The sequence below is a fragment of the Eucyclogobius newberryi genome, unplaced genomic scaffold (assembly GCF_026437365.1).
Source record: "Eucyclogobius newberryi isolate DKJ021-1_F unplaced genomic scaffold, fEucNew1.0.hap1 SCAF_15, whole genome shotgun sequence".
In the NCBI taxonomy this organism is placed as follows: Eukaryota; Metazoa; Chordata; class Actinopteri; order Gobiiformes; family Gobiidae; genus Eucyclogobius; species Eucyclogobius newberryi.
Window position 1 is genome coordinate 14225144 of NW_027315779.1, and position 17117 is coordinate 14242260.

The following is a 17117-nucleotide window of genomic DNA, read 5'->3' on the forward strand; positions in this document are numbered from 1 at the left end:
ATATGCATAATAGAGAAGAAAAAGTCGCACTGGAGTATGAAATGCGGTTGCAAGTGTGAACATAAGAAATAATATCACAAGTATAAACATAAGTATAACTTGCACCCCGGCCAAAACTATGAAAAAGGGTGCGACTTATAGTCCGGAAAATATGTTTTTTCGCTGTATTTGTTTACTAAATTTGCATATTTTTATAACTGTGCTTAATGGCTCTCACTAGTGTGTCTCAGCCCACTGCTGGAGGCTCTATAGATAATACATTTAATACATTATGGAGCAGTTTATTGAAGTGGTGGTCACAATGTTTTACTTTTTTAGTCTGAAGTGAAAATGTAAGCTTCGCCCATTGTGAATTTTCCATTACAAAACAGACAAAAACTGTTATGTATGTGATTTCACCAGCTGGTTAAAGAGAAAATGTCTGCTTGAAATCAAATTATTGTGGCTCACCGACTATTTAAACGCTCCCAAACAGAGTAATTGCCCAGTATCAAGAAAATACAGGACCAAATAAAAGCCATTTATCAGACTGCTGCCTCCATTTAGATAAAGCATTTTCTGGTGTATCCTTTTTCTATTAGTCTGCAACACACTTCATCATGTAAATGCTCTTTTCGCTGTTAGAATCCATACACTTTTCTGCACTTAGACTCCAATAGCTCCCTCGGGACAATGCCTCCTTTCTTTTTAGGTATTTACAATCGCTACATACCTGTTTTCCATGTGTTTTCCCTTAGGAGGCATTTCTGACTGGTTTATTTGTGAAATTTGGATAATAGTTTTCTCCTGTTAGGGTTTCTCACCAGCAACACCTGTTCAGTTGTCGGGCTGGAAGTCTTTGGCGAAACATTACTGGAATAAGACGTTGGCCCCCGGCGTAGCGTCAGTTGGTTTATCACTTGTATCAAAACATCTCAATGGTGAGATAAGATTGGCCTTTCAAGCGCACACGGTTGGAGGCTGTTTGGATTCAGCTGCGTTGACCTCAAAGCTTGTTAAAGGCAGCGCTGACCCGGCTATCATGCTTTTTTATCTCCACATGACGCTATAGGAAATCCATGGCACTCTTAATAGGCGGACAGAGCACGTGTAGATCACAGACAATCCCACATCTGCCTCCTGCTCCTTGTAATGAGGCGACTGGAAGGAAAACAGTGGTGAGATAAGATGCGGGTGGCGGCAGGTCGTGGGCAGATAACGCTATAGCTCACCTCAGAGCATCAGTCAGACCATGTCTCGAAATGTTACTGTTTATTTAAGTGTGGAACATAAATTGCTGCAGTTTTTTTTAGTAGTGGAATAATCAGCGATTGTTTTTTTCAGTCCCTTGAATAGTCAAACGATTATTTCTGTTGTACGATGACACTTTTTACAGACTTTTTAACCAAATAAAAGGTGAATTATAGTGACTGGAGGCTTCTAGATAGAGAATATTTAGAAATAAAATAAATTATTCATGAAATTTTGTTTGTCTGATATAAAAAACATATTTAATGTTATATATTTATATGTTATCAATTTCAAGTATTTTTTATAGTCGTCACAATTCGTTTATAGTTGCTTAAAGGCGCAATGGACTTTTTTTGTCCACTTCTGCGTCAGCTCGAACTGTCTTTCTCCGTCTTCATTTTGCCCCGTACACTGAAGGAACTATATTATGATAGATCCATGCGCTTAGGCACGCGGAAACGTGGGGACGAACCGCACGCAGCTGCAGGTGAGCGGTAGGTGCGTTTTATGATTGATACGTGGCAGGACTAATCGGCAGTCCACGCCACGAGGAAATAAGACTTAGATTTGTGCCAAAAAAAATCGTCCATTCAACCTTTACTCGCCCTAGTTTTAACGCAATTCGATAAAAAGATACTTTTGTGAATAATCTTTATTGTTTATTCCCTCATAGATTGGTTTTAGTAATTGTGACTTTTAAAATACTGCATTTGCAAACAATAAACAAATATTTCATCAAATCAATCGGATCAACACTTCCGCGTGGATTCCGTTTTCTTAAGTGGAGAACAAGGGAAAAGTCTTGCCGCTAAAATATTCTCTAAAGTAGTTGATATTTCCAATGTTCATGTGACCAACAAGTCAACAATGCACTAATTCCCTGGGCGGTCTGGATACGCTTTTTTCATCTGTGTAGAACTAATTTCCTCTCAAATCTGAACTACTATAATCGCAAGAAGGATTACATGGTATGGTGGAACTCAAATGGACTTCCGGAATAAGGCGAACAGTAACATATATATAAATAACAAGAATAACAACAAAGTAGGTTGTTTTACAAATAGTTCAAATCCAATACGTCATATTAGGACATTTATCCTGGTTTCCAAGAAATCACAAGAAATGTAGTTACTGTAATCTCTATACAAGCCATAATGTAAAAAATACATAAAATAATAATACATATGTCTTTCGTGCCAATACAATATTTTCCTGGATCTAGATGACATTTTTTCTTATTTCACACCAGCGCTTCTTTACTTTTGTATAGTATTAAGCTTAACATATGGTTTTGATCCAATCCAATTACACAGTGACAAGAGATGGATGTTCTGGACCCCACACAACCTTTCATAGATTCCTCCCATTTGGGCGCTCATACAGTATTTTTAGAATGTGTGGTGGTATAATGGCAGAAGTGACAGTATGTAAATGAGGCTGAAAAAAGAGCTCATTAAAGGATATGCAGTGGCACGGTATATGGGACTACACCCGGTCAAAATACACACGCTGTCACTCTGAGGGAAGATTTTTCACAGTGTATACAGCTTTTTTATAGGTCAGGGAATAATTGACTCAAAACATTAGATTAAATTGGTATTTTTTAGAAACGGGTGTGTGTTTTTACAGTAAATACTGTATATGGAAGCATTAGAGCCACAGGCAGATTATATTTAAAAGTTTTACGGTACTGTATTGGAGAAAGGTTATGCCCACAGTTCCACATACTGGCAGAATATGAAATTAGATTTCACACTTGGGCTTAGATAAACAGGTGAAGGAAGTGGAGTAAGCTTGAGCTTCCATATATGCTTCTTTTTTGTTCGCAACAATTTGTGGTCATGAGTCATCCATTGTCCCGCATTCACGCCCACACACTCTCTTTCATACACCAGCATACTGTACGCGTACACTGGAGGCAAAGTATGGGAAGTTTCTACTACCGCCCCCCTGTGGCACCTGGTATTCCAGCCGCCTCCCACATAACCAGGCCCATCCCTGCTTAGCTTCCGAGATCTGACGAGATCGGGCATTGACAGTTCGCTCCGCGCTGCTAATGAGCTAATGCTAAAGCACATGTTTTCATATACTGTTTTTCCGATAGTATTCGACTGTGTTTAGCACATACCTTTTTTTTTTGTGTCATTTATGGGTCTTTTGATACAATTTCCAAAGCTAAAATACCACACAAATCACACTGTACATATTTGCTGACTATAGGCAAAATGTACCCTTTTTCATGGCACATTTAAATTAAATTAAATTCCCACCTTATTAATTAAGTTGTTAGTTAAACTTTGTAATTTGAATGGCAAGCTAGGCTAAAGAGCACAGACGGGGCTGAATTAACTTACTGTTGAATTTCTAACAGAACGCTGCACAGACTTTAAAATCAAATAAATTAAATAAACACCAGAGGGCACTCAGATTCAGAGAATGGATCCAAATGAAAGAAAAAGTGTAAAAACAAACATAGAGGCTCCCCCTGCAGTTTAGTTGGAAAATAACTTGTTTTGTCACTTTTATAAGTTGTTCTCTACTGCCCCCAGTGGACAGAAGCCTCTGCGCATCCCTATGTGTCAGGGTGTTTCTTCTAACTAAGACCTGCATGTGTTCTTATGGAAACTTTAATATTTTAATCCATTCTGTTGGATGGTGCAGAAATCATAACCCAATGGCTGTAACATCAACTGTTTAACGTAACATTACAACATGTAATAGTCAAATACAGTACAAGTCCTGCAGGGTTAATGTTCGCATGCATGTCCCTATTTTCCTAGGCTTCTTTTTTCCCCACTGTGATCTTTTATTCATAAGCATATTTAATAGACTTTTACAGTCACAGCAGAGCGATTGCTTGCGGTTAAATGCAGTTCTCACACTTGCGCGCCTCCCACTTGTCACACCAGTTCTCCAAGACTACTCTTTGATTCTCGTCCGGCCCGGGCCTCACTTTGAGCCGTGATCTGCAGTGTCAACCCAGACTTGGAAGTGGTGAGCTCCGATTACATCAGGCAAAATAAGTCCTGTCATACGCTCCACACGATAAAAGGTATTTTTAAGAGCGTAGCCCTCGCCTTTGTACCCCCCGGGGCGAGCGGCGTTTCCCCCGATCACTGCCTAAATGAACAGTATCTGTCAGCACATCAGCGCACATTAGAAAATCACACTGTGTCATGTTGATCCGGGAGCAGGGAGTGTTTGGTGGCAGTAGTGATTAAGGCTGATCCCCACATGACTGCCATCGCATATATCTGCTCATGCATCCACCAAAAAACCGGGATCCAATTACAACAGCCGTTCAAAAGTAAAAAATCTATGTGGAGGAAGAGAATAACACTGTCTGATTTTTTTTAACCTTGTGCTCTCAAAAGTGGATATTGTAACAAGTAAAGAATTGTAGAGACACTTTCCCCTGTAAAGAATGTAACTTGTTTTAAGTACATCATATATTGTTACAGTCAAAAGGACACTTTATCCTGCCTGAATAGCTACAGTTTCTTTTGTGTTTCTGTACATCTTGAATTCACACACAGTTTAGCGTCTTTCTCTTCAAGCCAAACAATAGCAGTTACAGTTTGTATCTTATTCACTGCACACTGTCTACATAAACATACAGTACCTCAGGCTGAATGTATACATAGAAGTGACTTACACAAAGCTTAAGTCTTTGGAAAATTGTAATACATCTTCTTTTTATTGCTGCTGAGAGAGCAGTAAGAGCAGTTATGGCGGAGGCAGTTTTCCTTTTGGCAAAACATTTAAGATATTGCTTTCTTATTCCTCTGCCCGCGCCTATCCTACATTTTCAATCCCATGCTTTTAAAAATACCTTCTGTGTCCTCAGTGAACGTGTCTAGATGCTATGAAGTATTTATGAGACAGGCTTTACTTGTGTCATGAGTCTGAGAGTCCTGGCCTGCTGGACGGGGGAATCTTGACCAATCGTTGGACCTTTTTGGAAATTGCGCACAGAATTGGCATAAGTTTATCTGCCTTTTAAATAAATGTGGCGGGATCAAGGGCATACGAGAAAAAAGGCGACATCAGTTAAACAGAACATAATGCATGCTGACCAGTGTTAAAAGAGAATAAGGCAATGTTTTACTAACATTTGACAGTTGTATTGAGCTATTCCTTAGTATCGAAATCGAGTTTGCTATTTTAGTACCGTGACACTTACTTACAGGTATTTAAATTGCTGAAATAAAAATGTTTGAAATCACAAATTCTTACTGTTTTATGCCATTCTGTGTAACAACTCAGAATGGCGATAGCAATAACATCTCCATGGAGACCAGCAGAAAAGGTTACACCGGAAAGGTTACATAATGCACTTTTAATGTTGTACTTATTGAGAACAATTTTAACAGCACAGATGCAGGAAGCAACTAAGAGAACCTTTTTTTGTCCAGTGTTGTGGCACAACAGCAGGAGAAACATGCAATAAAAATCAAGATCAATAACAATAAAACATCTATATTAAACAGTGCATGTAGAGCAAAAATATATGTACAATAAGTGGTATGACTATGATTATGTACTGCGCAGCATATGGAGAAATTAAATAGCATAGAAATAAGTGACTTTACTACTTCTAGTGACTGTAGTTGATTTTATGGAAAAACTCAAACACTATTATGCATTTTTATTGTTCTAACTTCTTTTGATCTTTGAGCTTCAAGGTCTTTACACCCGACAGGCAGTGAAATATCATTATTTTTCTAACACAGAACAATGAATTCCTTTGAATGTGGTTAGATAATACTCATAATTGTACATATTTCTCAACATCTGCCTTTTATCTTCTTAACTAATTGTTCACTGGTTCATTAAATGAGTCCAAATATAGGAGACATCTGTAGCGCGGCTCGTTCTGCCCTACAGTGTAAATTCCAATTAAATCACCGAAGGATTGATAACATGAGCTCTTCTAATTATTTATTTGACTAATTGTTTCAGGAGCACAGTGGAACGTTAACTGTGTGTTGAAATATTAGTACAATCAATTATTAAAGCCCACCAATGCATTTTTAATCAGACATGATGTTCTGTTTGTAATTGTAAAGCTCATTCTTCGGCAAATAATGGTAAATAAAAAGTCTATCTAAATTACGGTGCACTGAGCAAACTATTATTCAGAATTAAGTTGCAGTATTTCAAATATCTCAAATGTTTCCATCTAAACATAAAATAGTAATTAGTATATAATTGAAACGTGCCAGTGGTTCTTATTTAAACTGCTATGTGGTTGCATAAAACACTGCATTTTCGCTAACAATTTCAATACCACAGTGATAATGATACTTTAAAACATTGATTTGTGTCCTGTTTTGTACATTTGTGTGATCAATAATGGCTCAAATGAGTATCTAGCTTTGATTGTTTTCCCGGTTTTGACAGCCCTACTCTGACCACAGTTTAACCCATGCACAATCTCTCAATTGTGGTTTAGAGGCTATGTTTTAATTAGATCACTTAATACCCATTATTCGCAATTTCACTCACTTCCTCAAAAAAGCTACAGTTGTACTCGCGTTCTGTTCTTTTGTTCAAAACACACAACGAATGAAAAGCCCTCCTAGTCACAATCCGAAACGTGAATCTTTGTCGAATTTGCATTTTCACACAAATAGAGCACATACTGATCTCTGCCTTACAACCGTACATCCTTAGCTTGCAGCAGTTAGCTCGTGGGAAGGTGCAACGTAGTTTGTGTGAAGGATGTTGATAAGGTGAATTTAAAGATGTCAGTTTGAGGTGCTGAAAAGGTCAGAGAAGGTGTGCTCGTCTTCCTGGGAAATAGGAATTTAGATAATATTGTGAATGTTGTTTAGAAGATATGCAAAATTTGAATATCAAGTGTATATAATTGAAAGTAAGTAAAAGTTAAAAAATGCAACAAAAAAGCTGATTAAAAAGTAAAAGGAAAAAAGGGATGTTTTAAACTTTCAAATAAAGGTATGTGGTGATATTTTACACATCTGTGATACATTTTTACAGGCACATTTGTCTGATAATTAAACCTCAACTTATATGTTTAAAGATATGTTTTAGCACATTTCTGTTGGATTGACTATCGACTACATTGTCTCGCTTGCCTGACCAGCCAGTCAAAAAAACTCTCCAAGCATGAACCGGTCCAACCGCCGCCGCTAATTTGTGTCACGTGTCTCTCAAATGCAGAAGAAATCGCTCAAATATTTTCGGAACATTCAGAACAAATATATAACTTCATTTACCTCAGATTTACAGAGTTTAGTGCGTCGCTTGTTAAGAGAGCAACGTTTTTTAATTCTTTCCTCGTAAGCCGCCATGTTTGTTTGGACACGAACGGACAATGTGCTGATTGGTTAATCCGCCTGTCAATCACTCCCTTTTTGGAAATTGGAGCGACTGGGTTGGATTCCAGACCAAAATTTCTTTGTAAATTATTTTCAAAGCGTGTGTTCTTGGCTGGTCCGGCAACTGTCTGGCCGCCCTGTGCGAGGTTATTGGACAAGATCAAAAACAAAAGGAAGGAAAGAAGGAAAGAAAGAAAGAAGAAAAATGAAAAATATACATTGAAAGTGCCACATAAGTCAACCAGTCAAGTTGAATTAATGTACTGAATTACTCACGTTTTCACTCATTCTTCCTTTTGAGTTCATCCATCCATTTTTCATCACATTCAACATTTGTGCGAGAGCAGGTGTCAAGGTTGCCCTGTGTCTCAAGGATACTTTGACAGGATTCTCTTCTCTTCTGGTTCTGGTGATGAATTCTGAAAAGCTCTTGAGGAGATCGAACTGTTGACCTTGGGGGTGCTTGTTTTGCGATGGAGGGTGGGCCTTCGTGCCGTGCAGCCTGACACTCAGAATCAGTCAGCCTGCGTCCAGCTGCGTACCACCTGTGTAAGTGCGCGCCGACACTAAGCGCTCGTGGCAAAGCTGTCATGTCTCATCGCGTCCTGTGCGTCTCATTCATGATCTCTGGAGTGGAATTGCATTTTGAGCAGTGGCACTCGCGGCTCTGCTGTGGAAGAGGAGATGGGAATTAGACAGGCTTTGCAGGTGATTATGACAACATGTGCTAGTCATTTTCAATAGCTATTCACTTTTAATGGGGATTTTATATATTACTAGTTTTATGTCATTTACTGTGACCAAGAAACTTTCCTTTTGAGTTAATTTAGCTTAATGCAACAAATAAGAGCGTCTTAGGGTGCAATTACGAGTAAACCTGAAACAGAATCAGGACTAGAACAGGACCACGTCACTTACAGCTGGGGCCGGTCTAGATGGATTCTCAAAAATACGTGAACTCACAAATATGTGGAGAATTCATTTGGCTGGCCAATCAAGAGTATTCGATTCAGTTCAATACATTTTTGTGAGGCCCAACATCACAACAGCAGTTGCCTTGATGAGAGACAATGAAATAGAGAAGCAGATTGTTCACATAAATTGGGGATAAGGGATAACTGTCCCAGCATCGCCTGTCCGTAGACCTTCGTTCTAAGTGAGAAAAAACTACAAAAAAATAAAGTATAAATGTATTATCACTTTCAATTTAATTCCATTTATTAAGCCGAAATCACAACAGCCTCTCAGGGCTTTAATAAAATGTTGATTATAACAACAGAAAGTTAGAAAATGAAACCATGCAGTCAGCTTCGGACAATAAACAGTGAGTTTTATTCCGTTGCCCAGGGCAACCCTGATCTCTGGGTGGAGTCTGCTTCTTCCGAGTTCTGTAAACGGATTCAACCACAGATTCAAGCCTCGAAATAACGGGCCGGACACGGTCAATGACCGGCGCAAAAATCAGTTTAGACCGACTCCAAAATCTAGGTTCCGGACACAATGACAGACGCAAATTTTTCGCCGTAATATATATTTTTAATAGGCAAAAACAGCGCGGTGAACATGCCCAAAGCGATTCCTCTGCACAAACTCGGGCGCGCTGTACTACAGACCACGATTATTGCTGTAGTCATACAGCGGAGGAAGGGAGCGCATGTGCGCGGGCATTTCCATCGCTTAAGTTTCGTTTTGACAGACATGCCACTTCACAGTCTTCTCGCTTCTCATTGGCCGAGCGGTGTCCGTGATCTAATGTCGATGAAAGCGGGCATCTGATTGGCCGCTGCGTTCGGTTGTACTCGGAAATGCCCGGTCTAATTTTGCGCCACAAGTGATATCGAGGTTGGCGGGCGTCAATCTCTCCTCAGTTCGCAATTCAGTCTTTTTAAAGTTGTTTGCAACAAAAGCTGTAATTTTGCACATTAGGGACAATGTCGATGTGTAAGTATCCAAGGGCCCCAAGGGCCCCGCCCCCTTTGGAGTTGTTAGCATAAAACTACTACTACTAACATATGTTAGTAGTTTATTTTGTAGGCTGTGATTTTATATATTCCACAAGATCTCCTTGTGTCAAATGCTGTAAACAGTATTTATTTTGTATCTAAGAAACATTATTGTATTAAATTAAACAGTATTAAAGATCATGATCTCTGGTTTATAGGAATTCAGTATTTGTGCTCTTCATATCAAATAACAGATAAAAGTACTTTAATCTGTTTTACATGCTAATAACCAGGTTTAAAACAACACATTTATCTTGTTTTTATGACGCCGCGATGCTGCGCGCGCTTGTGGGCCCCTGAAATTGCTGGGGGGCCCCTAACTTTTTTAGGTAGGGGGCCCCCCTGGCCCCTAACTTTGAAAATCTATTTCTCAGCCTGTAAATGATAAAGAGACATGTTAATAAAAGTTCATTTTTCATTAATTATGTTATTCTGTTTTCCTTTCCTTGTGACCGATTCAGAATTAGCCATGACAGGTACCAAATGATCGGTACCTGTCATGTTGACAGGGACGTAAAAATAATTATTTCAAGGCTTGAGATATAAACAAGCAATAGGTGAATTAGGTATTCAGATTTTTTGTTTGTGTTTGTCCAAAGTGAAAATGAATCAATAAAATGTATATTTGATCATACATGTTGATATAGTTATCAACATGTTGATAACTTTGGTGATGTGGTGTACACACTGCAAACTTTTGGTCATCATCATCAGTTAAATCAGCTGATTAGTGTGCTTATTTGTAGTTGGCACTCTTCTTTTGAAAGTCTAAAAAGATGGGTCTACTCCTGTATTAAAGATTATAGAGTCTTATAGACGAATCCAGAAAACTCTATAATTTTAGTTATTCATTAATTAGGATAGACCCTTCATCCTGTTCTGTTTCAGCCCAGATTTTATTTTGAGTCCAATCCAAGATTTTCAACAGTGTTGAATTAAAAAAGAAAAATCAAAACCTTACTCCACAAAGAATTTAGGCTATTTGGAAAGTGAAAGTGTTAAGCTGTTGAACATAATAGTATAAAATGTGTATATGGCAAGATCCTGGGTTAAATAAATGTATGATTATGTTGTAATAATGTTTAATACATTATTGAGGATACATTTGTTGTTTTCAGACACTGTCACAGTCTATTTGATTCTTGGATTTCCGATTGTAGAACTGTCGGTTAAACAACTTGAAGCAACCACTTAAACTTAATTGTATTGCATCTAAATAATTCTTAGGCAATTACTTTGTGTCATTACCTCATAATTCATGCAGAGCAGGTCGTAGTTGACCTGGCATAACTTCTTACCAGTTAGAGTGTGGGCCAATTATGTGTCTGTAGGATCAAAATATGTGCACCGCTCCCATATAGAGCCTCTCTGTAGACTTCTATAGCTATAGTATGCAAAAAGTGAGACAAAGTCGGGGAGAAAACCACCTTCAGGGATCAACTCTGGAGCAGGACTGAACTGGAAAAGACGGCAAGAAAGTGAAAGTAGGTGTTTGGAGTGAAGTGAGGAAAGACCTAAATTTAGACATGGAAATCAGGAGAGAACAGCTGCCTCCGGAGATACATTTAAATCAGGTCTGGGTGGCCGGGAGGGAGCAGCGAAGAGCCTACTCCACTGGCCAATTAAGCGCACACACAGGAGCAGCGTTCTAATATAACCATCATGGTGCACCCTTTGGCCTTCCAGTCCCACTGGAGCTGTAGCTGCAGACTGCCGAGCAGGACTAAAGCACAGGCTTCCCCAGGCTGGAGTGTTAGGAGATCCTCAGAGAAGCCTTTTACATCATGATGATCAAGGAATAATATCTGTTTGGCCATTTTGTAAATACAATGTGTCTGCATATGTTTTCATGCCTTATAGTTACTCAGATATCTGAACAGTCGAAGGTGCACTGTGTAACTTGTGGTGGGGGATCTGCCACCTGATGTAATGGCTTTGCCTGGAATGTTCCACAGTATGGCATTAAACATCTCTCGCTTTCTTTCAATCACATGTGTATTTGTTGCAAAAGATCGTTTTTAATGTGTAGAGTGTCTACTCTGTGGAGAGTAGACACTCTACACAGTAAAAACGATCTTTCTTTTGCAGACCTATAACGTGGCTTGGTGCCGTGACCTGATTGTCTCCTTGGAGATAGATATGTTTATAACATTCCATACAAAGCAATACCATCTCCATGGAGAGGTTCACACCAGAACAGTCTCATAGTGTACGTTTAAGGTCACCTGAGTGCATGAAATAAATGCTGAAAGCCTTTCATGTTCACTAGATTTTCTATGACTGAAAGTAGCCTATTTACAGTAAATTCTATGTTTAGTGAACAAGTATCTTCTTCACAAGTACATTCTCCTACATTGGGAGAATGCATCTGGAAAGTATTTGCAGCATTAAACTCAAATGGGCTTCAGGCTGTAATTAGTGCCAAAGGTGCATCAGGAAAGTATTGAGCAAAGGCTGTGAATACTTACATGTGTTTTTTTGTTTTTAAATACATTTGCAAAGAATTCAAATAACCTTCTTTTGGCGTTGCCATTATGGGATATTGTTTGTAGAACTAGAACTAATGCTTTGAATCCTTTTTGGAATAAACATAATAAACATAACAAAATGTGGAAAAAGTTAAATACATTCCAGATTCAAGTTGTTAGTTGTTCTTGTCTTATCTTAGACTTCACAAATGGAGGAACGCATGCCGCTAATACGTGACTATTTCTGAATGAGCACATGTTGAAGAATCCTGTAGAATGTGCTTGTTACATGACAGGAAACAATTTCTACTTTGTCTATTTTCCTGGCCTGTGACAGTTCACCTTTTCTGCCCACTGAAGCATTCCTGTCAATAAATCAATGCTAATCCTGTGAATGTACTGTAGACCAGGGCTGTGGTCCAATTACATGGCCTTGTTGTGCCCTGAGTGTAGCTCAGCTTAACTCTGTTTGAGCCTAAATATGTGAGATTGATGTCTTAAGCTCAAGGTGTCAATGGAAACGTGGGACAACAACAGGACGCATCAGTGGTTTTGACATTGTTTACCACAAATGGGTTGAATAGACTGGACAGTGGCAATGGGGTTACTTTGAAAGAGTTTTGCTTTGTTTTCTTATTAGTTGTTTTACAGAACAAACCATCCGTCTCAGCTGTAGAGTTTATATTGCCCCGTGTACACACAAACTAACTTTTGCCTCTCCATTATACAGGCAGTCAGTTGGAGTGTTTATCATCACTCATCACTGTCTTGTTTTCTTGTTTGTGAAAAGCCAATCAGTGGTGACACAGACTTGTTTAGACTGAGCTGTTGACAGTTTGAAACGTATGCATCCCTGATGACTGTCTTCCTAAATGGCAACACTAGAATAATCATCTCAAATTATAGTTCATTTTCTCCGGCAGATCGCCTCATCCGAGCCCGCTCTCCCTATTTGATTTTAACACACTATTGTGACGGTCACAAAGGGAATAAAATGGCTCATGCTACGCTGCATGTTGCCGGGTGCATCAGCGAGAAAAATGGGGGAAAGTAAGTGATTTAAAAAGAGAATGTAATAAAGAGACCAAGGCCAGGCACGGTAGAACACTAAATCATTGGCAGATCATGCTTCATGCAAAACTTTCATGAATAAAACATCCTTCCAGGCTTCCATAGCAGAGATCCATTTTTCCAGCGTTTGCCAACTCCTTATACTCTATCTGTGGGACGCATGATTAACCTCAGGAGGCCTTAATCAACAGTGGAAATGACCCATGCTCCAGCCGTACCGTCACTTTTCTCTTCTAGCAGCCCATCTCTGCTGCTGGCAACTTGTCCAGTGTGTCAGTGAGACTTCCAGGATTTACCTGCCAACTCTCTGTGTATGACTCTATGAGCAGATTTCAGTGTTAAAAGGAAAAAAGCTAAATGAACTGGGCAGTTGTCGACAAAAGACATTTTCCATCAACTAAAGGCCTACTCTGTGCATCGCTTAGTCAAGGCACGGTGCAGGCAAAAGCTCTCAAAAGGATGAATTATCTCAATGATCTGACCATTTATGTACAAATACAGATTAACCAACTTCCAAATCTCTTGTTAACTCACTTATTGCCTTCTAGTTTCTGCTGTTGTGCACATAAATCATGTATAATGCTAATGCTAATCGAAATGGACTTCCCTTCTGGTTTGAGGTTTAAAATATATTTGTCCACATTCACACGTGGAATATGATAAGCACAGGCCAAATGTATTAAGCTGTTCGTCTCATATGAAGAAGATACATTTAACTCAGATATAAGTGAGAGACAATGTTAAGCCCTATATAAATTAAACCAAATGTCATAAACTCAACTAAGCTGCAGCTGTGCAGTTTACTTACTATTATTCACAATAACAATAATTAAAAGTCTAACATTTTCTGCCAGCAAAGTGGGGGAAATGACGGAAAAAATTGTGACGGAAACGTGGTGAATTGAATCTTAGGTCCTGAATCGAGAATCGAACTAAATCTTGAGATTTCTGAATCGTTACATCCCTTCTCAAAATACACACGTTTTAAAATGATCACCCACATAACAATACCAAACATTTGCTTGTGTTTCCATATAGACCTGTTCCGTCAGCACATGTTTGTTTGCCTGCTCTGATCTTGACTGGAGGTGCTGTGGCTCGCCAAGTCGAGTTAGCTGCATTGAATAATCTTTCTCACCTAAGCCTTTATTCACACTCTTTTTAAAACCTGTCGTGTGGGAATCCAGTCAGCCTGAGATTTATGGTTATTATTATTTACCTGCCTGCCTTCAGCCTTTCCTTATACAACACACACACAAAACAGAAAAGCGGGAGAGCTGTCCGTGGTCCTGAAGTCACTAATAATTCATGATACCTTTTTTAGTATATTAAAGTATAAGTATATTAAAAATACTGTAAATTAAACAAACTGATTTTAACGTAACATTAATTGTAGGTTGATAAGTTTGATGGTTTGATAATCATTAGTGAGGGACATAAGATACTGTTTTGTTTTTCTGGCTCATACTTAAAGGTGCACAATGTAACTTTTCTGGTGGCGGGTCCAGTGGCTGCTTGTTTCAAAGAATATTTTATTGTTTGGCCTGAGATTAGGGCTTTACCCCTAACAATTATTTTACAAATTGATTCATCTAGTGTTTTTTCTTTGGATTCATTGTTTGGATCGCAAAATGGCCATTGACTAAATTTGGCCCAGATGAAGCTAAAGTGATTTATTTTGATGCCGTCCTGATTTTTACCATTAACAGACAAAAAAATCAAAAACACAAAATTGACTAATTTTATGCATACGCTGCTCATGCATCATCTAAATCAGATGATGATTTTCTCAATAATTGTAGTAAGTAATCAATTAAATTGTCTTGCATTTATTAAAAAAAAAAAAATTAGATAAAAAATACCTGGAAATACATTCTTACTGTGCACTTAGTAACCACAGATCTGACCGGTAACTTAGGCCTTACTTAGACCTGCTTGTCTCCATGGAGATGGATAAGCTTAATGCCACACAATGCAACATTCTATTACATCTCCAAGGAGACAAGCAGGTGGCAGGCCATTCATTCTAGAAGTTACATTGTGTACCTTTGGTTTTTGCTGTGCTGTGTATTAGTCCAAATGGGATGCCATATCTATAATAATCTACTATTATTAAAGATTGCAGTACCACTTCTTTCCTTAAACACAGTCCTCATACACAGTCGAGTAGCTGTCTGTGGTCCTTAAATCGCAGGGAAAACCATAGAATAGCCTGTCCATGGTTCTGAACTCCAAACCAGCTCTCTGTCCTGTTCTCATGCTATTCCCTCCCATATCATTGTTCTTTTTTCTAATTCGTCGCAGCAATTACACAGACAAACATGGGCACAATTCCACAGAGGATGGTTTTTAATTGGTGCTCCCTGTGGAGTTGAGGTTTCAAGGTTGCTACTGCAGGCTAACTGCCCCTTGTGTTCCCCATGTTAGGCTCCAATTTAGCGCACAGCAGTGACCGCTCATTCTTTACTGAACATTTGCTCTCTAATTAGGGTGTTAGCCATTTTTAAAGCCGAACACTTGTTAAGGCAGGATTGGACCGTTCTGGACCATAGAGATGAACCATTACATTATGACCATGCCAGGTACTGGCTCTGTACTGATACCTCAGTGAGAATGAGCATTAACTTCCTCAGCAATTTACTATATTTATTAGCAGCTGCATATGTTGTGTACCGTTTAAAACTTTACTTTAAGAGTAAGTAAAAGTATTTCACACAGATTTAGAGAACCGTTAAATTCAGTGATTAAAAAAAAAATTAAAACTTTGGTCACTAGTGATTCTAATGCATTTCCAAATCTTTCTAGTGAACGTTAAGTATGTGCTTAATGTTAAAAGCTGGGACTTGAACTCAAAACCAAAAGGCAGAACGTGACCATGTTCATGCTAAAAAAAAAAAAAAAAAACGATATAAGATAAGTACTTTTTACTCAGTCAGTTCCAATATTTCAGATGCCTGCTCTCAAATGTAGTGTAGTAAAAGTAAGTGTCCACTTTAGAAGTGACTAAAATAAGGTACACTTACCTAAATGACTGAAGTGGTTTACTTTTGCACTTTCCACCCCTGCTTACATGAGTTATCTTAACTTCCTGCCTGATTTATTCCACCCACCATCAACAATGAAGAGCTCTGTGTATTTATTACTCTGTTACTCAGGTCATATTGTTTTGCCTGTGCTTCCTCTCTGTAAGGTTCTCTTGGTGCCATTGGTGAAGGTGATCGCTGCTTAGGCCTTTGAAGTGAATAGAAAAGCAGCATATGTTCCCCGTGTGTCTTACCTGTGTGTCTTGTTTAATGTGCTGCAGGCCTCAGCGGTCAGTACCCTCTGGTCCAGAACGTGACGGTGACAGAGGGAGGGACAGTCAACCTGACCTGCCGTGTGGAGTACAATGACAACACCTCCCTCCAGTGGTCCAATCCAGCACAGCAGACTCTGTTTTTTGGAGACAAGAAAGGTAAGTGTGACATGTGCACATATATCAATACAGGTGTTGTAAGGGAGTGGAAGAAACAACTTTAACTTAATGTAGCTGTTTGAGACTGATGTTTGTCACTTTTAGGGATGTCTCAATATCTTTGATATATGTCTTTCGATTATTGTAAGAAGAAATATTCACGATGATTGCCCCGTTGACCAAACTACAGTGAAATAATGTACATTGTCCAATAGATCACCATTTCTCTGGTATGTGCCCAGCTTTATCACAGTTATACATCAGTGAAGTTACAAATTGTAAATAAAATAAAAGTTGTCAATGACCGACATTCCATCCAAAAGCTGGCAATCTGTTTAAACAATGATTCAACAAAATAAGATGTTATCATTAATTTTGTGCAATTTAGAGAAATTTTGGCCCTTGCTTACAATACGGATGTTAGGTAACAGTGAAATTACATATGCTGCTCATGCTTCTCACTATACACACACACACACACACACACTGTATATTATGGACTTATCCCTCCAGAATGATCAGCTTTATAATTAATTACATGTATACA

The 17117-nt window shown here is 38.7% G+C and overlaps 1 protein-coding gene across 3 annotated transcripts in view; it reads left to right on the forward strand.

The window, feature by feature from the left end:
* Window positions 1–17117, forward strand: part of cadm2a (cell adhesion molecule 2a) — a 243644-nt gene that overhangs the window by 173054 nt on the left and 53473 nt on the right. For all 3 annotated transcript variants that reach the window (XM_072446095.1, XM_072446097.1, XM_072446096.1), the window contains one exon: window positions 16421–16570. In XM_072446095.1, coding sequence (XP_072302196.1) covers window positions 16421–16570 — 150 coding nt within the window. The remainder of the gene's footprint in view (window positions 1–16420; window positions 16571–17117) is intronic.